The sequence below is a fragment of the Abrus precatorius genome, unplaced genomic scaffold (genome assembly GCF_003935025.1).
Source record: "Abrus precatorius isolate BTA unplaced genomic scaffold, Abrus_2018 Scaffold10, whole genome shotgun sequence".
NCBI classification, from domain to species: Eukaryota; Viridiplantae; Streptophyta; class Magnoliopsida; order Fabales; family Fabaceae; genus Abrus; species Abrus precatorius.
Window position 1 is genome coordinate 14,424,352 of NW_020874292.1, and position 25,200 is coordinate 14,449,551.

General features: G+C 27.7%; 1 protein-coding gene and 1 pseudogene across 1 annotated transcript; both read left to right on the top strand.

Annotated features, from left to right (window-relative positions):
• The first annotated feature begins 1,765 nt into the window (after window positions 1-1,765).
• Window positions 1,766-10,717, top strand: LOC113851945 (annotated as a pseudogene).
• A 9,208-nt stretch (window positions 10,718-19,925) lies between these two features.
• Window positions 19,926-24,887, top strand: LOC113852790 (flavonoid 3'-monooxygenase-like). Its single transcript, XM_027483161.1, has 3 exons — window positions 19,926-20,372; window positions 22,964-23,410; window positions 24,252-24,887. Exons 1-3 carry the CDS (start codon window positions 19,926-19,928, stop codon window positions 24,885-24,887), a joined length of 1,530 nt encoding a protein of 509 aa, XP_027338962.1.
• The last annotated feature ends 313 nt before the right edge of the window (window positions 24,888-25,200 follow it).

A 25,200-nucleotide genomic window follows, 5' to 3' on the forward strand; every position in this document is an offset into this window, starting at 1 on the left:
ATACCTATAAAATTTTAAAGTAAGAATAAATGAGACAAATAAAATCATGTATATAATTGTTTATTAAAGTATTCTTTAAAATGTAAGAAATATTAATTTTTAATGGATAGTTTTATAATATTATGAAAAATAAAAAATAATTTTGATGATGCCAATACTAAATTTTAGAATTTTTAGATATGTGTAATATTAATAAAATAATAGTTATTGACATCTTATTTTGTTTAATAAATGAATATTTTGTCATGACATTAACCTTACCTTGAGCAGTTGTTTTTTCTTTAATAGAACTTGTGTGTATGACTACTCCAATTACATCTATTCATAAAATAAATAAATTTAGAAAACTAATTGATAAATAAAATATAAATTATATAAAAAATTTTAGTAAAGTTTTATAGCAAAATACATGTTAAGACGTTATTTCTACAATGACTTTTCAAATCTTCAAAGTTCACAAACTCAAAGATATAGTAAGGAATTATGTTATCATCATTTAATTCCTTAATAATAGTTGTGGCATATAATTACAACATGAAAGAATTGTTTTCAATCTCAGCAAATATATCTTTGTTCTTTGTCATTGAAAAATCTGTTATGTAGTATATTTTTCCTTCATTTAATATACCTTTGAACCTATAAGAAATACCTTGTCCTATGGAAGTATTATATAATTGCTCTATAAAAATGAAAAATTAATCAATTAGAAAATTTAAAAATAAATTAGGTTAGTTAGTTATTATACAACAACATATAAAAGACAACATAATTATAATTTATTAAAATAATAAATTTTTAATAAGAAAAATGTAAATATTAATACATTTTCATCAATTAGTACCATATCAGTATTAATTAACTCTTTTTTATAATATATATTTAGTGTATCCCATAATCGTAATATTTACACTTTTATTTTTCAAGCATCTGTTGTTAAATTCAGATCGTTAAGAAAAATATATTAATCTTCATTAGAATTTATTGTTCTCCTACAAAAGCATGAAAAACATAAAAGTAAATGATTACATGTGATGAATATAAGAAAATAATGATAGATTCAATACAAATTAATCAATTAAAAATAAAATTCAATACATGATATCATTTAAAGATAATACAACTTTATGCTTACTAAAAAAATTAAATTAAAATATACAACACAATTTAGTGAAACAAAATAAAAAGTATCAACCTCGAAAACATATGTACTTACGTGGACAGACAATTCTTGACTGCTGACATAATTGCAAAACTATCGATTTTAATTTTTTTTATACAATTCAAAGATAATAAATATAAATCAATTATAATTATAATTCTTAAATTATGCAAATTATTATCATTAATTAGAATAATTTTTAATTTAATGTAATTTTAAATTATCTAATATATAGTATTTTCATATGTAAACTTTTCTTTCTATTAAAAATATAATTTAATAATATATAATATAAATTAACAATTTTGTAAGTGTAATTTTTTTAATTTAAAGTACATTTTAGTGTTTGAAGTATATATTAAACTATAGATTATATTAAACTAATTGTTAAAATAATTTAAATATATAAATTTGTGAGTTCTCGCGAAAGTTCCAAGATCCTAATTTTTCCTTTCAAGAAAAGAGGGCTTTGGAGGCACTCCTAGGGTTCTCGCCCTAGCAATTCGGCAGTGGTTGCGAAAGCTTTCTGAAGTTCTGGAGGAAGACAAAATCGTTTCGGGAAGGGGAGCACGGTCCCTTATTCGTGAGCTCGAGAGTTCAGAGAACATGGAGAGGCATGAGGCTGAGAAGCGGTCCACAGAGGAACTGGATCTCATGGATCGGAGCACTAAGAAGATTAAGACGAATGAAGGGGGACAAACGGAGATGTCGATCTTAGGATTGCAAGGAGACTCAAGATCTGTTAAGAACGCATCTTACCAGGTGTTTTATGTACCTTGTTTTTCAAAGCTTTCATCCTATAAAGATAAGGTTTTAGAGTCAAGTGACGTAGATTTGATTTTAAATGGTGAAGAAATTATCAAAACTGTTTTGGATGATTTGAATATTGTTTTTGAGGTCGCGGATGATAATGAAAGTAATGATAAAATGCAAAACTTGTGTCCTAACCTAAAGATCCCCTTAGAGGATTATGAGGAATGGTGTGCTCTCTAGAAATTTATACTTATAGTTAAACTACTAGGGAAATCAATCAGTTTCAGTTTTTTTTTAAGTCAGAAGCTAAATAATATTTGGGGTAAACATGGGTCCCTAAAAATTCTTGATTTGAATAGTGATTTTTTCCTTATTAATTTTGAAAATATGGAGGATTATAAACACGCCCTGTTTGAAGGTCCCTGATTAATTTTAGATCATTATCTGCTAGGTTAGCGGTGGAGACCTCTCTTTAAACCTCAGGATTATAATCTTAGAAAGATAGCAGTTTGGGTAAGAATCCCTGACCTGCCCCTTATTATAATTCATTTTAGCATTTTTTAATTTAATATAATTTTAATTTTATTTTATATATAGTATTTTCATTTGTAAAGTTGTCTTTTCATTATAAATTTAATTTAATATTATATAGTATAAATTAATAATTTTGTAAGTGTAAATTTTTTAATTTAAAGTAAAATTTAGAGTTTAAAGTACATATCAAATTATAGATTATACAAAACTAATTAATAAAATAATTTAAATATATAAACTTATCTTTTTATTATAAATTTAACTTAACAATATGTAATATAAACTAATATCTTTATAAATATAATTTTTTTAATTCAAAATATATTTTGGTATTTGAAATACATATTAAAATATAGATTATATTAAAATAATTTAAATTAATATTACTCAAATTTAAATATAACTTAAAGTATAAATATAATTTTATTTTCAATTAAAATGTAGCTCAAGAAATTAATAGATATTTCTTTTATTGTTTAATTATTTCTATTCATTAGATATAATTTTACTTGACAATAAAATTTTTAAAAATTTTATATTTAATAATTTAATAATTTTTTATTAAACATCATTTACAAAAATATTGTTATTACCGTTTTTAATATAATATAACCATCAATTCTAAATAAAATATCTTTAAATATAATTCAAAGATACTAAGTATGAATCAAATATAATTTCAATTCATAAATTATAAAAAATATTATAATTAATTTTAATAAACAGTAATTTAAGGCATTTTATAATATAAATATTTATGTTGCCGTTTGTAAGATAATATAACCATCAATTTTAATAAACATTCTTTAAATGCAATTCAAAAATAATAAATATGAATGAAATATAGTTTTAATTCGTAAGTCATACGTTTTGAATTTTAATGCGTAGAGTAATAAATAAATACAGTGAATAAGAGTGACTTTATAGTTCTGAATTTTAATTCATAGAGTAATAAGTAAGTAGAGTCACATATATAGAAATGACTTTATACATTTCGAATTTTAATGCATAGAGTAATAAATAGGTAAAGTCACATATATATAAATAACTTTATATATTTTAAAATTTAATGCATAAAGTAATAAATTGATACAGTCAATTTTATATATAAGTATAAAATAATATTCAAATGAATTTGGTATAATATTTTGAGAATACTCAATAATATTTTTAAAATATATTTTTATTAATGGATATAATTCAATATTTTCTCATTTAATAATAGTGAGTTCAGATCACTTGGTCAAATTAGCATGGGATTTTACATAATAGTTAAATACAAATGGTAAAAAATAAATATTAAAACATGTGTATATTATCAACAACCAAATCAATTGAGAACATTCACATGCATACCTAAAAAAAAAAACAATAAACAAATGAAATACTTAAAACACGAAGATCATGTGATTAAAAAAATTGCATAATTCATGCAACTGAATCCATATGACCTAATTTTGAATAGGCTCTAAATTGGGCTAAATTAGTATCAATTTTATGACTTCAATTGGTTTTACAAAATATTTAATATTAAAAATATGGTAAGAAGATTAATTAAATATATATGTAATATTTTATTTTATAATAAATATATATTTTAATAATTAAAAAATAATTTTTTTTAAATAAAAATAATAAATCATTTGACTTTATTTTATAACTATGAATACTGTATATCAAAATTATAAAATTTATTAAAATGAAATATTTTTAAAATAATATTTTTATTATATAGTGTAAAAAAATGAATTAATGTCAACAATTAATATAAAAATAAACTATAAATTAAAAAAATAAAAAAATAAGATAATTTTTATAAATGTAAAAAATACACATTTACGAAAAATATAAAAACTTATATATGTAATACGAAAAAAAAAATAACTATTTTAATTTATAAAATTTAGAACAAAATTATAAAAATATGGATAAAAATTTATTACAATAAAAATTATTTTAATTTACACCTTATTTTTAGTTCATTTTAATTTTAAATAGATACATGGTGAACTATAAAAGAAAAAAATAGCTTTACTAATGTTTCACGTCCTAAACCGTTGCCTTTTATTTACAATCTTGAGATTGATTTTACATATTAAATAAGGACTTTTTGAATATAAAGTTATTAGAATTAGTTAAAATAAAATGAAATTATATTTTATTTTTACAAATTCTCTATAGACTCTTTCAAATATTTTCTAAATTTTGAAGATAAATTCCCAAAACATCCGTACCCAGTTGGTTACAAGGTTCTTACAATATTTATTACACAGACGTATAGTTCAACTGGTTACTAAGCTAATCAATATATGATTAACTTAGTTCAATATAATAGCATTAATAATAGGTTAAAGTTCTACAAAATACGAGTGTCCTGATAGCACTAACTCTAAGGAGCGCATAATATATTTATATTAAATATTTTAAATTATATTTCATTTTATCTGACACTTTAAGGTTTTGTATGGAAAATAAAAAATATAGTCAATACTCTCATTTTTATTAAAATAATCATCTAATTTTCTGTTATACCTTTTTTATATTTCTTTTAGTAAAGGGTATGCTGTAGAAAAGAAAATTAACATTATCTTAAATTAACTTTTTTAACAAGAGTGATAAATAAGAAACGGCAGGACGTACTTACAAACGTGAATATGATGACTTTTTATTATACACCGAATTGCTTGAATCACATTGTGTTGTGCATAAATCTACAAATGTCAACTTTTCGATGCGTATGTATATTCTTTTTCTACCCATGTGTTGTTAATTTCCGAACTGGTTTCGTAACAAACTAACAATCTTAGTGCATTTACTTGAAAAGTCAATCAATTGAAGAATTCGGCGATGTTTATTTTCTTGGTTTTACATGAAATAATTCCCAACTTTTATGTCATATACTAGAAGAGTAGACAAAAATGCAATATTGTGAAGGCGACGATAAATAATAATTTTCGACTGACATTGTTTTGCTGAAATTCAAAATTGCATTACCTTATCCGTTGGGAACATCCCCCACCCTATTAACTTTCAAAGAAAATATTAATGTATTTAAAATTGATCTTAAGTAATTAAAAGCAATAAAATTTTACTAATTTTTTTTATTAAAAACATTTGTTAGTTTATATTTTAATATAATAAATATTTTTATTTTTAACTTTATTTTATCTCCTTTTAATTCTTAAAATTAATTTTAGAATAACTTTATGAACCTTATTGTTCGAATAACCTTGTCATACACGTAAACTTATGTTTTGAATCTTGGAAATGAAAAACTAAAAAGCACAAATAGTAAGCCAACTAAATAATGCGTTTTCATTTCATTCACCTCAACTCATTAACTGTTCACATTTGCTATATTCAAATTCTATCATGTTACTGATTTTCATACGCTGTCAATTTTGAAATTAGACAAAAAAAATAATTTAGTTTTTCACATGTAATATTAAATTCAATCAATATTAAATTCACGCCCAATTATTAATAGCCTACAAAATATAAACCGTTTGTATATTTCATAAAAGATAATATTTGTAAATTTATTAATTAGTTACAAATATAATGTGAATTATCCACATAGATGATAAGTTTATACAAGGAACCTTCAATTTTTGCAAAGAAATTGATTGCAACGTATATGATGTAATACATGTGAAATAAAGGTTATCATTATTTATTACTTCACTTTATTACTATATTGATTGAATTATGACGGTTAAAAATAATGTCAATTTTATTTGGGTCAAGACATAGTAAGGAGTTTAGAATTTTTGCAAGAAATTAATCGTAGCGTGCTTGATGTAATACATGTGAAATATTTTTAGATGCATATTATTTTGTCTTATTGCTTCATTGATTAATTTGTGGTGATTGAAAATAATATTAAAATTATCGTGTTTGTGTAAATTATTAAGAAAAAAATACCAAACATTTGCAATCTCACCCTTAATAATGACAAATTAATAATATATTATGATTGTCATCTTACATAATTTTCACCAATAAAGTATTTTATTTTTTATATAAATATATTTCATCAACTTCAACTAGTTTGCAATATCTGAATGCTATAATGCAGGGACCAAACTCTAATTCATATGATGTGTTTTTCGACACTATGAACATTTTAGTCCTAATCTATATAAGTTAGGGCTAACTCATTTTACACTTGTCCTTAAGAAAAACTAAAACAATATGAAAAGGCCAGATATTTTTCTTAAATATAATAATATTTATGTTCAAAATTTTGTAACATGCAAATGTTCTTGTATCAAATATTTTTAAGATGTTTTTACTTAGAGTATTATAAGTATCTGAAAGAGAGAATATCCAAGTATACAGTAAAGTATTTTAAATTTTAAAATTATTTTATTCTTGCTTAATAGACATTGATACACAATCTTTGTTATAGTTGCCTTCATTTTTAGGTTTTCGCATTTCTTGAATATCATCTCTTAACCTTTCTCATATCACAATGCCAACTTTGTTTCTTTCTCATGCTTTCAAAGGTTAAACTCACGACTTGTAATGAAAATCAATAAAAGTTAATCTCAAATTATTACACATCTTACACTATTGGTTAACTAATGTATTTATCAAATAATTATAATAACCCTTATTTATTTTCTTATTTTTTAGTTTAAAATATATATTTAATCTCCACAAGATACACCTATTTATAAATTATTCCATATATTTAAAACAACTTAAATTTTTGTCCTTATACAACTATTTTCTTACGTTTTGATCTTCATCTTTATAATATTTTAATGATGGAAGAGAAAGAAATGTAACAAAACAATTGTACAACGATTAAGAGATTAATTTTTTTAGTTATAGGAACTAATTTACAAATAAATATCAATTGTAAAGACCAAATGTATATTTTAATCAATTATAATTTTTAACAAAATCTAGGATATCAAACTTTCTTAAAAAATAGACTTGTATTATTACTCAATTTTATTTTTTAAATACACTTGATTATTGACAAATAAATAGCTTAATTTATTTTATATATATTTTTATTTATTTTACTTTAAAAAGTATGAATAAAATATTAATGTTAACATTCTCATTTAATTCTCTGATACATAATTACCTCAATTTAAGTATAATATACTTTCTTATTAGGTATATTAATTTCTAAAGAATCTTTGAAAATAATTATATAAAAAATATTATATTTTTGTAATATAAAACTGCACTACTACTCAAAACTTCAGAAAATCAACTTTCATCTTAGTAAGCGTTAGGCATTTTAGTCCCTGAAACTTTTAAAATGTCACATTAGTCTTTAACTTTCATCTTTGTCGGGCATTTAAGTCCCTAGACCTAAACACTATTAATAGATAATAACATAATGTTGACATGTCACATTAAGTGATATGTGTGATTGATTATGTAAAAAAAAATGGCATTATATATCGTATGATATATGTTTTTATTTCATTTTAGTACTTGAGATTATCACTTGTCAAACATTTTAGTCCTTGAGATTGTTACCGACAGACATTTTAATCCTTACTCTTAAAATCTTTCAACTATCCATCCTTCTTTTTCTTCATTCTCTTGAAAAACCATCATTTTCACCATAATCATTCTTAACCCCATTCTCTCTCTCTCTCTTTCTTACTCTTAGTCACTCTCTTAGGTGCCCAATAAAACCTTCCCCAGCACACCAACAAAAGAATTTAAAAAAGAGTTAGAATTGGTAGTTTAAAATTCTTTAGTACAAATTATGGTAGTTAAGGCCAGATTTGTAGGCTCAACATGCCAAAGATATCAACAATACAAATATGATAATGGAGTAAGGCATTAAGTAATTGCATTCAATAGATGGGGTTTTAGACCCCTATATCCTTTTTTTGTTGCCCATCTTAGTGACTTTGATCCCTTTAGTGTTGCATTTATCCCTTGGTTGTAATGGCCAAGAAGGAATGAAAAGAAACTTTGCTTTCCACTTTCTACTGCAGATGCATTTGTAACTCTGACTTTAGAGATTGATTCTAGTTCTAATATAGAATGATATTGCTGATGGTCTTATTTTTCCATGTGTCCTATAGTTATTAGAGATCTTTAAAGAAAGTATTGAGTACATGAAAGAGTAGCTAAGAGTAAGAAAGAGAGAGAGAGAGAGAAGGAGGCTGAGAATGATTATGGTAAGAATGGTAGGTTTCCACAAAAGTGAAAAAGAAGAAGGATAGATAGTTGAAAGATTTTAAGAGCAAGGACTAAAATATCCATCGATGACAATCTCAAAGACTAAAATAACTAACATGTCATAATCTCAAGGACTAAAATGAAATAAAAGTATATATCATACCACATACGACATCATTTTTGCCATGTAATGAATCATACATGTCACTTAACGTGATATGTCAATATTCTGTTACTGTATATTAACGATGTTTGAATTGAGGGACTTAAATGCTCGACGAAGATAGAAGTGTGGGACTAACATGATATTTTTAAAGTTTTAGAGACTAAAATGTCTGATGCTTACTGTTTCAAAGACAAAAATAAGGATTTAGTCTTATTATGTGAGTAAATTCTTAACCTTTTTATCATGATATTAAGATCTAGTTCTTACTATATAATACTTTCTCTATCAATTAGATCTTTTATCCATGAAAAAAGGTTTAGGTATATCTTGGCTTCTTTTAATCATAATAATAAAAAAATTATCATATATGAACTTTTCTTAATATTTTATTAACTATATTTATAATTTTTCAATTAATCTATCTATTCACCTAATCAATTAAACTTTAATTTATCAATATTTATAATCTTAAGTATATAAGTTTACATTCTCTTATAAATTTATGATTATTTTATTTGGTGCTTCTTTTTTAATTTTTGTAAATAATTTTACAATTTTTATTATTTTTTATTTGTTAAAATACACATTTGACTCCTATAATTAACACTTGTTTACAAATTAGTCCTAATTTTAAAAAAAAATTACATGTTAGTCTCAATACAAGTATTTTTTTGTTTTATTACTCATCATTAACAATGCTACAATGACAAGTATCAAAACATAATAAATTATTTGTATAGAGATTAAAATGTTAATTTTTTAAAATATAAGAATAATTTGTAAACAAGTGTTAATTATAAAACTAAACATGTATTTATTTTATTTTTTATTTTCACTAATAAAAATACCTAAAAACAATGTTTGGTTAATAGACACATTTAAATGAACAAAATTGTATTATTTATTAATAGCCTTTAACTTCTCTAAGGATCTTTGGTACAATGAACAATCACACTGAGATGACTTAATCCAATCCAATTTAATAACATGATGTGTGGTAATATATATATATATATATATATATATATATATGCTTAATTATGTTTTTGGTCTTAATTATGTTTTTGGTCCCTATAAATATAGGCGTTTTTGTAATTAGTCCCTATAAATATTTTTGTTAGGAAGTAATACTTCTAAAGTTGGTAATTTTGAAATTGGTCCCTGCCGTTAATCCCTCTTCTGTTAAGTGCTGAGCTAGCTTTCCGTTAGCCAGCTCAGCACTCCACATGGCCATTTTGAAGCTCAGTCACAGCTTACATGGCATGCCATATTATTTATTATTTTTATTTAAAATTAAAATTTACAAATAAACTCCTGAACAATTTTATATAATTGCATAAATAACCTTCTAACTTTCTTTCTTTCTCCTCCGCAGTCCTTCTTTTCCCCTCTCCTTCCCTCTGCAACCTTTTTCCCTTTCCCTTCCCCATCCGTTTTAGAACTCTACCAGAGCTCCACCTCCGCCAGAGTAAGAGAACCTCAAGTGCCCACGCTGCGACTCCACCAATACCAAGTTCTGCTACTACAACTACAACTACTCCCAACCTCGCCATTTTTGCAAGTCTTGCTGCCGGTACTGGACTCGCGATGGCACCCTCTGCAACATCCTTGTCAGCAGCGGTAGCCAGAAGAACGCAAAGTGCTCTCCTACCCACCACGCTGTCGCCTCTTCATCCTCCTCCGTCGTGATGTCGGCGCAAGAGCACCCCTTGCCGGCAATGGCCCCCATGGCGGCGACGCAAGGGTTTGGGGGTGGAATTGACAGTGACGTCAAACAGAATGTGAACATTTGTGGGAGCTTACTTCATTGCTGAACAACACCTCTTAGGCTTGGACATGGGTTTGAAGACATGGGCTTTGAAATAGAGAGATTGGGTTGGGGTTTCCCTGGAATGGTGGAGGGCAATAACATTAGGGTTCATTTAGTGGAAGGGCAATGTTAAATGTTTTAATTTAATATAAAGTTGAGCTATAATTCCAAATTCTTGTGGCGCGCTGGTGTATCTTTTTCAAGGGTGTGTTAATAGATGATGGGTGAGGGTTGTGGTAGAGGTTAGGGGTGGGGGAGGTGAGGCTGCAGGAGAGGAGTTGATTGAAGAAGAAGAACTAAGCTCAAGTCTTCCCTTTGTGTTTTTCATGTTTTCTCTTTGCAAATAGAACTAGAATGTACCCCCCAAATATCGAGTCTTAAACAAGCTTATCATTTTTTTTTCGCTCAACAAAAGAACTCATTCGTTGTGATTATAATATTATATATAAAGCCAAGTAATGGCTTTGGGCCTTTTCAGTATTGACCTTATGAAGATCTTGCTTTGCAGCGGCGGTAGGCGATGGATTCATAGCCCAAGACATTTGGTTCCAAAACACAGCAGGGCCATAGAAGCACCAGGCAAGACCAGTCCAACCGTTTTACGAAACATCAAATTTGGGACTTAGGTGTGTAAGGAATCCAATTAATAATGAGGGAGAGGAAGGGGGAGGGGATGGGATGGGAGGGACTGTCGTAAAGAAAGAAAGAAAATTAGAAGGATGTGTATGTAATTATATAAAATAAGTTTAGGGGTTTATTTGTAAATTTTAATTTTAAATAAAAATAATAATTAATTAATGATGTGGCATGCCACGTAAGGTCTTAAGATAGCCATGTGGCGTCATGTGGAGTACTGAGTTGGCTTTCCGTCAGCCAGCTCAGCACTTAACAGAAAGAGGTTAACGATAGGGATCATTTCTTAATTTTCTACTTTAGAAGGACCACTTCCTAACAAAAATATTTGTAGGGACTAATCACAAAAACGCCTATATTTATAGGGATAAAAAACATAATTAAGCATATATATATATATATATATATATATTACATTTTTAATTAGAAGTCTCTCTATATTCTTGTTTTCACTTTTTTTAGTAGTTTTTGTCGAGTACTCTTGTATCACAATTTGATGAAGAAGTAGAAAAATATTTATTGATCCTAAATTACTATTTATCTCTATGAATTGGGTATTTGTTTATTCTCCATGTTATCTTTTTTGCATATTGTGAATTTTAACTAGAAGTATAAGCTTCTTGATCTTAGTTTTTAGCAAAGTTATAGCAGTAAGTCCTAAAGAGGGGTAGTAAGACTAAGTAAGATTCAAGTATAAGAATATCTTGGTGGCTATGGTTAAGATCAATAATATATAGTTATTTAATTGATTTCATCTTCTTTTTTTTTTTTTTTTAAAAGATGAGATCAATTAAAGTTTTTTCCTTTTCAGATTCATTGGATAACCAATAGCTTAGCTAGATAAAAAATTTTCTATGAAACCAAATGAAGGTTATGATATCAACTATTAATCATCATGACTAGCTTGATTTGATCCCTCTCTCATTGATTATCTATAAAGATTTTTACCTCCTTATCTTCTAGATCAAACTAAAACGCACTCACAAAATAACACTCTAACCTGGAAGAAAGTCCTCTAAAATATAACATCTTCGAAGAAGAATTATGCTTTCAAAATATAAATCAAATAATAGATGATTGGGAAGACCCAAAAATTCCTCAAGATGAACTATACGTTCTTGAAGAATCCAAAGTAGCTCATAATTTTTATTATGTAATCAAGATTGCGAAAAACAATATTTGTTTAGATTTCGAGGTTGAAGAAGAATTCCATCTCATATCTAAACAATTTATAGCAAAACATATTACAAAATACAAATATCTTGCACATAGGATGTGTCCAAGTAGTATTCAAACCTTTTATTAGAGAATGACCCAATGCCTCGATCCTTATGTATTTTAGAAACACTAGATATAAATACTTTGGTGACTCCCTTGTAGAAATAGTCAAAACAAGTTTAGGCTATGAACCATTTTATGAGGTTTTTTCTAAGTTTTTGAACTATAATGCATATGTTAATTAGGCTAACCTAAGAAGTTTTGGTTGATTACATAATTTTCATCCAAAGAATTGAAGCTTACTCAAACTTAGAGAACTTAACCATTATTGAATGAGTAGTAAGTAGACGAAATAACATTTGATATATAAGTGACAAATAGAAGAAATATAGTCTTAATCACTTTTGTTGATTAAATTTTTTTGTAAACTATTTGCTATTTTTAGTGTTTATTTTTTTTAATTATAAAATGCCAAAAATACTTTACTTCATGTTTCCTTATTTTTTGCACAATATGCTATCTTTTTACTCTAGAAGCTTTAATAGGAATTAAGAGGAAAAGTATTGGTAATCTAACTCAATTCTTGTGGAATCAATCTGATTATACTTAGTAAAATGATTAGTTCACTTACAAGTGTAGTTTGTATTTGTAAATAGACGAATAGAATAATTGCATTAATACTTGGTGCAAAGCCCCCTTTAGCAACAAAGGCCTTCTTAGCAAAGGAGAGAGTAATTTTAGAAGTTATGGAAACAGTGAAGAAAGCTTGAGGTTTTTTATAAAGAAAGCTTGAAAGTTTATTTTTTTATTTTTTGGGTAGACACAAAAGGTAAGTGATAAAGAAAAAGAACCTTTACCAAGCCTTTCTTTATAGACATCTATTAATGTTCTCCTTCAAGGTGTATGATTGACCAAATCTCCAATGTCACCAGTAAAAACCTTTACAATTTCAACCACATCATTGGTCTTAAACATCTCAATTTTAAGTTTTCATGATCATTAGCAATGAGCTTACTACTCAAATGTTATGTGAGGTTACACATACAATCATCATCAACAGGTGAATCCTTGGTGAAGATAACTTTATATTCACTGTTAAATCAATTAATTTTATTTGTTTTAATAAATTATTGATTTCAATAGGTGAATCAACTGTGAAGCCATCTTTATATTCATACTTGAATTAGTTAAGTCCATTTGCCTTCATAAATGGTTAATGTCAATTGGTGAATCCACTATTATAACGCTTCAAATTTTTGTAATATTGATTATTGTGATATATATATATATATATATATATATATATGTGTGTGTGTGTGTGTGTGTGTGTGTGCATGTGAATGGATATTGGAATTTGCACTTGAGTACGTGATGAATATTGAATGATGATGTGTATGAATGCGTAAGGATAAATATGCGATTATAAGAGTATATATGTGTGTGTGTGTGTGCTAAGAATGTTGGACTGTGGCTAGGTTGATTTATGAAAATTTGGCTAAATGTCTGGTGTAAGGTATTCTCGCTGTAACAAGAATGCCTTGGTAGGAAGGCATGAAACTATTACCTTCTCATTGTAACGAGAGAGCGACAGTTTGGGATGCAGTTTCGCTGTAGCAAGATTCTGCAGAAATCAGGATGCAGTTTACTCTGAGATTTTCGTTGTAGCGATAAAGGATGTCATTGCAGCGATGGGTCTCGCTGTAGCAAGAGTGTCACGAACCGAAGGGTATTTGAAAGGGGTAAGGCTTGGAAAATTCATTTCACATTTCTCTCTTCAAAATCTCTTCAATTCTCTCGACCCAAAGCCCTATTTCACCGATTAAATTGCCTCCAAAGTCGTTCGTGAGCAAGATTGAGGGTTGGATTCGTGTTAGGAATGGTTAGAGGTAAGTTTTAATGGTTAGAGTTTTAGTTTGTCATCCTCATTCTCTATTTTCCTGGTTTTCCTTAGTTCTCATGGGATTCTTCCATGTATTTAGGACTAAGTTCTTGTCGGGAGCCTTCTCATTGTTAATTTCGTGTGTGGGTCTTCAATCTGAGGTAAGGGGAGACTCTACCCTATCCCATTATGCTTGAAATCCATTTATATTGTTACTTGTAGAGTTGTGATTGAAATAGAACATAGAAAGGTGTGCGTTTGGATAAAAATGATTTGATTGTAATAGGGTATACTGGAAATCTTGCATGGAACCTAGTATTATTGACATTAAGAAATGTTGTGTATTATAAACAAAATGATTGAAGGAAAATTTGTGATAAAAACTGTATGATTGAACCTTGTGTGGTGAATGTGGGCATCTGTGTCGTGTAATATGACTGAATATATGCTTTCATGCCGTGTGTAAGTGTAATATGAATGAATGTGGGCTTGAGTGCCATGTGCTGTGATGAATGTGGGCCTATACGCTGTGAGCAAATATGAATGTTGTATGCAATGGAAATGTGTGTGAATAGGCATGTTAAATGCGATTGTGAATATACTATGAATGGTTCAGCAATACACTAGAGGTGTGGAAGATGGGACGGTAGAAATACCTTGGAAAAGAGAGAGTGGTGGTAACACCAACAGTGAGCGTGGATGCACCACAGGCCACACACTTTCCTCCTGACTAGACCTCTGACCAACACCTTTGCCGAGCGACTCGTGACCGTACACGTAGTATTCGTGATGCAGGGGTAACTGCCGACCATCCATGGTATGAATCTGTGATCACAATATCACAGTGAGCATTTTGGTGCCGTGAGTGCATTGGCTATGAATTAAAATGAAATGCTTGAAAGTATTGCCTGTGATTGCCTATACTTGAGTAGATTATGTTAGAATACATATGGGTGTGCAAGGTGAGTCTCTATGTTATGTGTGTGTTGGATAATTTAGAGTACTCACTTTTACATTTATTTTTCAGGTAACTAAGACAATCAGCACCAGGATCAATGAAGGGATGGATGATCTGCTTTAGGACTTAGATTTTATTTTGAAATTATAATGTAATTGAATTAGTCATGTAGCAGTCATTGATATAAACTTATAATTCCTTATTGTTTTGTAATGTTTGATGAATTCGATGATGGGAAACTATATTTAAATAAAAAATTTATTATTTCTATTTTTACGAAATTTATTATTTAGAAATGAAATTAAAGCGTTACAAATATGAAGAAAACCTCATATTCACCGTTGAATTAACATACATTGCTCTTTGTGTGCTTCAACCTACGGACAACTAATTTTTAAATGTAAGGAGGATGTTCTCAATTAGAATTATTTGACTAGAAAAAGCTCATCAATCCATGCATGTCTTAGAACATGACCTTAATGGACAATAGCAATTACTTAGCATGACTTAGGATGTGGGTTTAGCTTATATTTAGTACATGTATAGCATATGTTTAGTTATTTTTCCTTGGTAGTCCACAAATAGAATTTTAGAACCTTGTTTAATGGGCGACTTTTTAGGGGCGATTCTTTTAACTTTTGATTTTATATTAGATTGCAAGTATTACACTAGGAAACTCTTAGGAAAAAGTTGGGGAGAACAACCCAAAAAAACATAAGTTGTGAAACAAAAATTATAAGATTCAAGTTTGAAACTACATTACTCTTTCATACTTTTGTAGCATGTCTTCTAAATTCACACACTATTATCGTTTTCAACAACATTTTAAGAAGTTTTGAAGACATAGTTTTTTATTCATAATTTAAGTTCATGTTTCATGTATTTTATTATTTTTAAGTCTTACCATTTTTTACTTTGTAATTTCAATTATTTTCCTATTTTATCTCTTTGACACTTCTTAATCTCATCAATTATGTTAAATTGACATAAATGTCCTTTTTAAATTTGCATGAGTTTATTAATCCAACTCCATAATTAAATTCGATAAATAGATAAGTTATAATTACAAAAATTTTACCCAAACATTATAAAAATTCAAAAATACTGTATTCGATAAATGGATAAGTAACAATTCAAAAATTTCACCCAAACATCACAATAATTAAAAAATTAACATCATAACGTGACATATTTTACTAATTTAATAAATACTAAAAATAGAATAAACTAGAATAAGCTATTATATTCTATCATCTTATTCTAATAATTAAAAAGCGTTAAAATGTCAATTTTTAAATCTAAGAATTAATTTTATTACCCAAAAAATATTTAAATCCATATATTATCATGCGCAATCAATTGGTTTTTCCCAAATCAGATACATTCTAAAAATACATTGAACTTGTGACCGAATTTTAATTCTAAAATTGGAATTCAAGTTCGATTCTAGTGATAACCGGACCAAGTTTGAATGATCAAAGTGATCAACTACTCGTTTCATACTAGTCTGCATGCAAGTTCAATCTAATGATTAATTGGATTGGTTGTTAGTATGATTCATCAAATTATCGGTTGAAGGCTAATCCATTCAAGTATTGATTCTGCAATGACGTTGTAAATGGAAATTTTGTAGTATTTTTATAGTACATACCCTTTTATTATAATAATAACATCTGATTTCAATAGTTATTCTATAAGATTATTATTGAGTTGTCTGATTTGATGAGAAGAGAAAAAAAATAGTTTCCATGACCATGACTACTACATTCTGATCTGGTAAGTAAGAGAAAGGAAGAAAAGGTAAAATAAATTAATAAATAAGGAGGCAGACTCTACACATATTTTTTTAAAAGATATATATTAAGTTTTAAAAAATAAAAATTAAGTATACGAGTAAATTATATTTTTCTTTTAAAAGATACATATATTACTATTTTTATCTTAAATATTTTAACTTGGTTCCTTAAAAAATTTAAATGCATCACAATATAATTTATTTCATATTTTTTTTTTGTTAAAACACTATTAAATATTTATTTTACATTTACTAATAAATTTTATATATGTTATTTTATTTTTTAAAAGCTTAATGAGCTCAATGTATTTTTAATAGAATAATAAGTACTTGTTATTATTATAAGAGTTATAAAAACTTATTTTAACATTAAATAATAAAAATAAAATTTAAAAAATTCTTATTTTTAATAAAAATATACAAGATGAAAACGACTCGTAACTTTAACACATTTATTAAAAAATTAAAGCATACAAATACAAATTAAATTATAAATAGAAGATAAATTAGTAAATTTACAATTATATTACATGCATATATACATTAAATAAAAATTATTTTAGAATCTTTAAAAAAATATTTTTAACAATGTAAATTTATATGGATTAAATAGTATAATAATAATAATAATAATAATAATAATAATAATAATAATAATGTAATATTTGTATCTCATACAAGAGAGTGTATGTTACTCTTATTTTAAACATTGATTTATTTTCCAAAAATGATGAAGATGGTCTACGTTTAAAATACAATATTAATAATATTTAAAATATTCATTTAGTTTCACGTTGAAAACTTTCGGCTTACTTCAAAAGTTAAGAAATTTTACAATTTAAAATTAATTTTGCGAAATAAATAAATACCCGGAAATGGTTTAAAACCCAAACATGTTTCTCAGCAATATAGTTAGAATTGATTATATATTTTCAGAATGAATTCCCACCACCCTAGATTATAAACCAAACAGACAAGACAATACATGTTTTAGAAAGAACAAAATTTAAGTGCTTTTTCTAACTAAAAATAAAGTTTATTTCAATAACTTATACTGATTTTAATTGTTTATTTTTCTTCTATAAATCACAACTCTAATTTTAATTAAAAATTATTAAAAATATAAAAAAATTGTTTAAATTTTGTCATTTTAAAAAGAAACCCACTTAATGATATGAAATTTTGATACTCGAAACTTCAATGAAATTTGTATGCATGTTGGTGTAATTTTATACGTTCGTTTAAGCGAATAAAATTTTGTTTAAGAAAAATTATAAAATTATATTCACATAACTTGCATGTTCGATTTTGAACATGAGGGGATTCGGATCCGTACATATTTAATTAAATTTGAATTAAAAAGTTAAAGAATAAAAGATAAAAACAGTGTTTAAAAGTAAAAGAATGAAAGATAATAACAGTGTTAAACCATTTTGGTCACTTATTCGTTTGGTACAATTTAATTTTCTATAAAAAATGACCAATCCTTCAACTATGTGATGTACTCAGCTACCTAACCCCCAAATTGCATTTGTTTTGGCGAGTAAGTCCACGATCACGCTTCAACAACCAGTTACACCCAGACTTGTTCTTTGGACGCACGCTCCTATACGTTGGGTCAACAATAATAATATATGCATATTTATTATAACACCAACAACTTTCTCTTATTATATTTTACTTTAAATATTAACCTTACTCAAGACAGTTGCTAAACTAAAAAAGCCTTTTCGTGTAGAAAAAATTTATGAACAACAATAATTGGTAACCATAATTTTATATATTTTTTACATGCACTTGCGTAGTTTAAGAAAGAAAGAAAAATACAGAAAAATATGTTGACATGCATGCTTATTTTATTTTATCATTTAAAAAATGGTGTAGAAAAGCTGGAAGAAAAATACCTCTTTTCTAATATATATCACTATTAAAAAAATATCACCTGTCTTGAATAAGTCAAATTTTTCCTAATAGTTTTAAATCATTATGTTTATTTTCTCATAAACGAAGGTTAAGAAAAATGCTATAACATATTCCCTAATATATTATTTTTAACAACTTATTACTGAACAGAATTTATGTAATGCTCACTCTTTGTGATGTGAGTATTTAGTTTCCTATTTAATAAGTTTTCTTACATGCATTTTATAAATAAATAAATAAGAGTGTATTATACACATATATTAAAATGTAGTTTTTTTCATATATTATATAAATATGTATATTTAAAGTAATATGTAAATTTTAAAAAAATCATTAACCTTATAAATAATTATGACAAAAGTGACTTTATTTGCTCAAAATACCTCGTTTTTAAATTAGAATATTTTTATGAATTAATTAAGTATTTTGGTGTGATACTAATTAATATATGAGTATCATTGAAAAGAAGTAATTGATGTTTTCTTAGTTTTCTAAAATAACATATATTTTGCAACAAACTAAAACTTATATAACATGAGACATGGAGAATGTCATTACCATTTTTTACCAAGTTAATACTACATCAAACCCCTTAAAATTTGAAAAACTTAAATAAAAACAAAACTTAATCTAGAAACAGCTAAAAACTAAAATAATTACAATTTGGTCCTGTAATATTCTATTACTAAAACAATATCACTCGCTTTGTATTAGTCAAATTTTTGTTAAAATTAAAAATGACTGGCCATAGTTTCTAATGCAAATTACACAAGTCACTATGTCAATTGGTTGGAATAATAAATGGAAAGAAAAGAGAGAAAGGTTTCCTCTTCTGTATATATAGCTTCAACGAGCTTTGGAGGTAGACAACAACAACATCAATAAAATCAGCATCATCACACATAAAAAAAAAACAAACACTCTGCTCCAAAGGCATGGTTCCATGGATAACAGCATTTGCTACAATTGCAGGAGCAATTCTGATATACCATATTGTGAAGTTCATCACAGCACGTCCTTCACTGCCACTCCCTCCGGGTCCCAAACCGTGGCCCATAGTTGGTAACTTGCCACACTTAGGCCCGGTGCCACACCACTCCATAGCGGCCTTGGCCCGAACGTATGGGCCTCTAATGTACCTTCGGTTGGGCTTCGTGGACGTGGTGTTGGCGGCGTCGGCGGCGGTGGCGGAACAGTTTTTGAAGGTTAATGATGCTAATTTCAGTAGCCGGCCACCAAATGCAGGAGCAAAATACCTGACGTATAACTATCAAGACCTTGTTTTTGCTCCTTATGGTCAACGCTGGCGCTTGCTACGCAAAATTACATCTCTTCACCTCTTTTCCGCCAAGGCCTTGGATGAATTTAAACACTTGCGTCAGGTTAGTTTATGTAAACCAATGGATCATCTCTATTTTGTGTTATTCTTTTTCTAAACAGATATTAAGAATAAAAAATATATAATAATTAGTTTATTTAATTCGTAAAGAAAGAAGAAAACAATAAATAAATGTATCGCCTATATTTTACGTAAACAAAAAAATATTAAATTAAGTATTTTTATTTAATTGACATAAAAGAATTTCTTCTCCAAAATTTTTACGTTTGCAGGAAAATTAAAATTGATTTTTTAATTTTTCTCTATATTTAGAAAATAAAAATAATTTTATATGTGTGTGTCACAATTCTTAAGACTTCAAATAACATATTTTTTCTTTTAAATACTACGTGTGAATAACTTTTTTTTAGGATAAAGATGTAAAACCTATTACTATGCATGACTGCTGCATAGTAAAAGAGGGTTTATTTACGTTTAATAAAATATTTGTCCTTGAAAATATTACAAATTTAATTTTAATTTTATAAAAATTTCAGTTAATTTTAAAATCCAAAATTTATAAAAATTACATGATTTTAGTCTTTAATAAAAGATTAAAAACAATCTACTTTATTACATATAAAAATAAAATGAAGTTGTGATAGTTTCATACACCGACAATTTACTTAAACCATTTTTTTTATCTTCATTGTACCTTTCCTTTCTAGTTTATGGAATTGCACTGTTTGTGTATCTATGTTTTTTCCTCCTTAGCTTTGGGACTGCGAATATTTGTGCATAAATTTATACTATTATATAGAATGTAGATTATTGATATTGAATTTTCGTAGTATTGCATTGAACATTTTATATAGATTAATTTATTCTATATTTCTATTGAACTCAATATACTTTTCTAAGATAAATTTTTCAGTACTTACGTAAGATCGTACCCTTTTGATAGTTGAAATAGGAGAAGAATAACCATTTTCATGATATTAATTAATAGAAGGACATGTGCTTCAGAAATACTGAAAATTTTTATATACTTTTCGTTCTGTAGTTTGTAAAGTCAACTAGTCCACTATTTCACGATGTTTGTGTATATAAACTTCTTTAAAAATTATTAATGTAAAATTTATTATGTTTTATATCACAAGCGTATCGATAATTCGATATATTAAATTTTCAACGCGGCATCTTAAATATGTGGATTTGAATATCAAAGCACAAATTAATTCAAAGGATTTTGAGAACCTTTATACAAGAAAAATCTTTACACTTCGAGATTGAGCTTTCCATTAGTATATATAATTGTCTCTGCATGCTTTTTATTAAAGGTTGACACTAAATATATATTAAAAATATTTGACGAACGTCTGCTTCAAAAATATATTTTATTTTTCTTTTAGTTAAAAAAATTTCAGTTTATTTTGTTTTTTATTTTCATATTGTTATGTAAAAAGTGTAAAATAATTTATAATTAGAGCTGAAAAATTATTGACAAGCTTGTTTACGATGTACAGTTTGCTACATATATTAAAATTTTAAACGCAGGAGACGAATTAAGTGAAAATAAGATAATATCTTTTATAATTAAAAGCTAAAATGGATTTTCAAATCAAACAAACATTAAAATTTACTTTCTCTAATAGGAATAAAGTACTTAAACATTTTTATATAAAATACATAAATGGAAAATTTCTTTTTACATCATCTGAGCAAAGGTCAGTTCTTACGGTCAAGCACTCTGTTGAATTTTAGAAAGGCTTAAAATGATGTATATGATTTAAATCATTTAATATTTGTTTATGTTTTGTTTTTTCAAGAATGATATTTTATATTTCTCGTATATTCCGTGTCAAAGAAATGTTTTCCTTTCTATTTGGTGGTGTCCTACCGCATTTCCGTTTTACCTGACGTTCTCATCTGAGATCAAGTACAACCTTCCTCACTTATATGCTCTTTCTTTATGTTTCTCTCATTTATGACGTCACTATTCTTCATGTGTATGTGGCCTTCCTTGGTATATAATTAAACTCATTCATGTGGCCCTTTTCCTAAGCTGGGATGTGAATGCTACCAAATAATCTTACCCCACCTTGGTTCGTTTTGACCTCCTCAACACTTACCTAATTACTTCTCTTTCTTTCTAAAGAAAAATATTTTTGATACAAAAAGTATTAGCAATAAAATTTATGATTCTATATTAGTTTGGCCCATTAAGTGTTACTTAATTATTCAATTAGTTTATAAAATATTTTTTTAATGATTTTTCACATACGTAGTGTGTAGAAAATAATCAAGTCGATGTAATTGATTTTTAAATAATTTAATGTAAATCATATGCGCAGTTCTACTCACAACACAAATAGGACAAAAGATGGTTGTATATTTTAACTAGTGCCAATTATATTACGTAGGAATTACGTTATATCCGATTCCAGACGAAATCGGTGTAACCTTCCCTGGGGGTTTTAGCCTTCTTCCTTTGTTTAGTTTCTATTGCCACACTACCAAAAAAAATATAAAAATACATGTAACGTTTGACTTGTTGATTTATAATTGTTGGTGGCAGCACTCACTCACGCCTAAAAAACATGTTCACATACAATTTTAATTTTCAATGGCACTAATTATTTCAACAACACGCAGGAAGAGGTAGCACGATTGACACGGAATTTGGCAAACTCAGACTCAAAAGCTGTGAACTTGGGACAATTACTGAATGTGTGCACCACAAACGCATTGGGCAGGGTAATGATGGGGCGGCGAGTGTTCAAAGATGGGAATGGTGGGTGTGATCCTAGAGCTGATGAATTTAAGGCTATGGTCGTAGAGTTGATGGTTTTGGGAGGAGTTTTCAATGTTAGTGATTTTATTCCCTCATTGGAGTGGCTAGACCTTCAAGGGGTCCAAGCTAAGATGAAAAAAATACACAAAAGGTTTGATGCATTTTTAACCAGCATTATTGAGGAGCACAGTAGTCCTTCCAAGAGTGAGAAGCATAAGGACTTGTTGAGTACCTTGTTGTCCTTCAAAGATGCTCCCGATGATGATGAAAACAAGCTCTCAAATACTGAGATCAAAGCACTACTTCTGGTACCTACCCTTCAATAACTTTTTTTAACGTGTGCACATAATTGGCCACTTTTTAAAATCCATTAAGATTACAAATATGCTATTTGGTAATAATCAATTTTTTAAAGTCAGTGGTAATAATTAATGTGGGTCAAACATTAGGAACAATAATCGAAGGGGGAAACTGCACAAAATGGGTTGTTGCTCTTTTTCTTTAACTTTTCACTTTACTGTTTTTAATCATGACTGATTAGTGGACATTGTGCAGCACAGATTTTTTTCATATCAAATAACATTACAATAAAAAAAATAATGTATTAGGTGTTAAAGTTAGCTCAACCATATCATTAAGTTAAGATTCTCTTAGAATAAACTTCTGAAGTGAATTGAATAAGATAATGCAATTATTATTTACATTAATTTATTTATTTTTAAACAATAACTATTATTATTTAATTTAAAATAACTTTTCTAGTAATGAAAATCAAACGTAACCAACTAAAAACCTCATGTAGTGGTTACTATTTTAAAATTATTTAAACAATTAATTATTGCATTTCTTACACATAGAGCTGATTTGAATATATCTTTTCAAATCGTACCTACTGATACCACCATTTAAAAAGCCTACTAGTGACTAATTTCAAAGTACATTGTTGGTCCAATTTTTTAATTCGATAATTTTATTTGACTTTTTATTTTAAATATGTACAATATGTCAATTTAATCTCTTAGTTCAACACTTACTCACAGGGCAACATTTGATTCTTACCCAACAGCTACATCCAATCTTAAAGTATACTTGTGGAGAGTGTGAATGATGAGTGAATAACTAACAATTGACTATGTACAAATTTTGTAGAACATGTTTACAGCAGGAACAGACACATCATCAAGCACAACAGAATGGGCCATTGCTGAATTGATCCGTAACCCAAAAATGATGGCCAAAGTTCAACAAGAGTTGGACAGTGTTGTGGGGCGAGACAGGAACGTGAAGGAAGAGGACTTGGCTCATCTCCCATACTTACAAGCAGTGGTTAAAGAAACCTTCAGGCTCCACCCATCAACCCCTCTCTCTTTGCCACGTGTTGCAGCTGAGAGTTGTGAGATATTTGGGTTCCACATTCCCAAAGGTGCCACCCTCTTGGTGAATGTGTGGGCCATAGCACGTGACCCAAAAGAATGGGCTAACCCGTTGGAGTTCAGGCCCGAAAGGTTCCTTCCAGGTGGAGAGAAAGCTGATGTTGACGTTAAAGGCAATGATTTTGAGGTGATTCCCTTTGGTGCTGGACGAAGAATATGTCCTGGTATGAGTCTTGGGCTTCGAATGGTTCAACTTCTAACTGCAACTCTGGCTCATTCGTTTGATTGGGAACTAGAAAATGGGCTGAACCCAGAAAAGCTGAACATGGATGAAGCTTATGGGCTGACCCTGCAACGAGCAGTGCCTCTTTCAGTGTACCCAAAGCCCAGGCTCTCACTACATGTGTACTAAATTTCTTTCTCATTTTAAGTTCTAGATTTTGGAGTTTTGGTTTCTTATTGCCGTTGTTCCTTTCCTCCTTGCCCAGAATCTTAGTAATAATAAAAAAGATGCCGTGTTGTAGAACTAGGGTGTGAAGATCCAGAGAGGGAAAAAGTGTCATTTTAGTTGGTTTCCTTGTCTTAGAATATTTCCTGTAATATTAATATATGCTTAATATTGTTGTAAAATTAAACCAAATTCATTAAAATAACAAATATGTGGTTCAATTAGAACATTAACAAATTTTAATATACGTCCACGGGCAATCACTATTAATATTAAG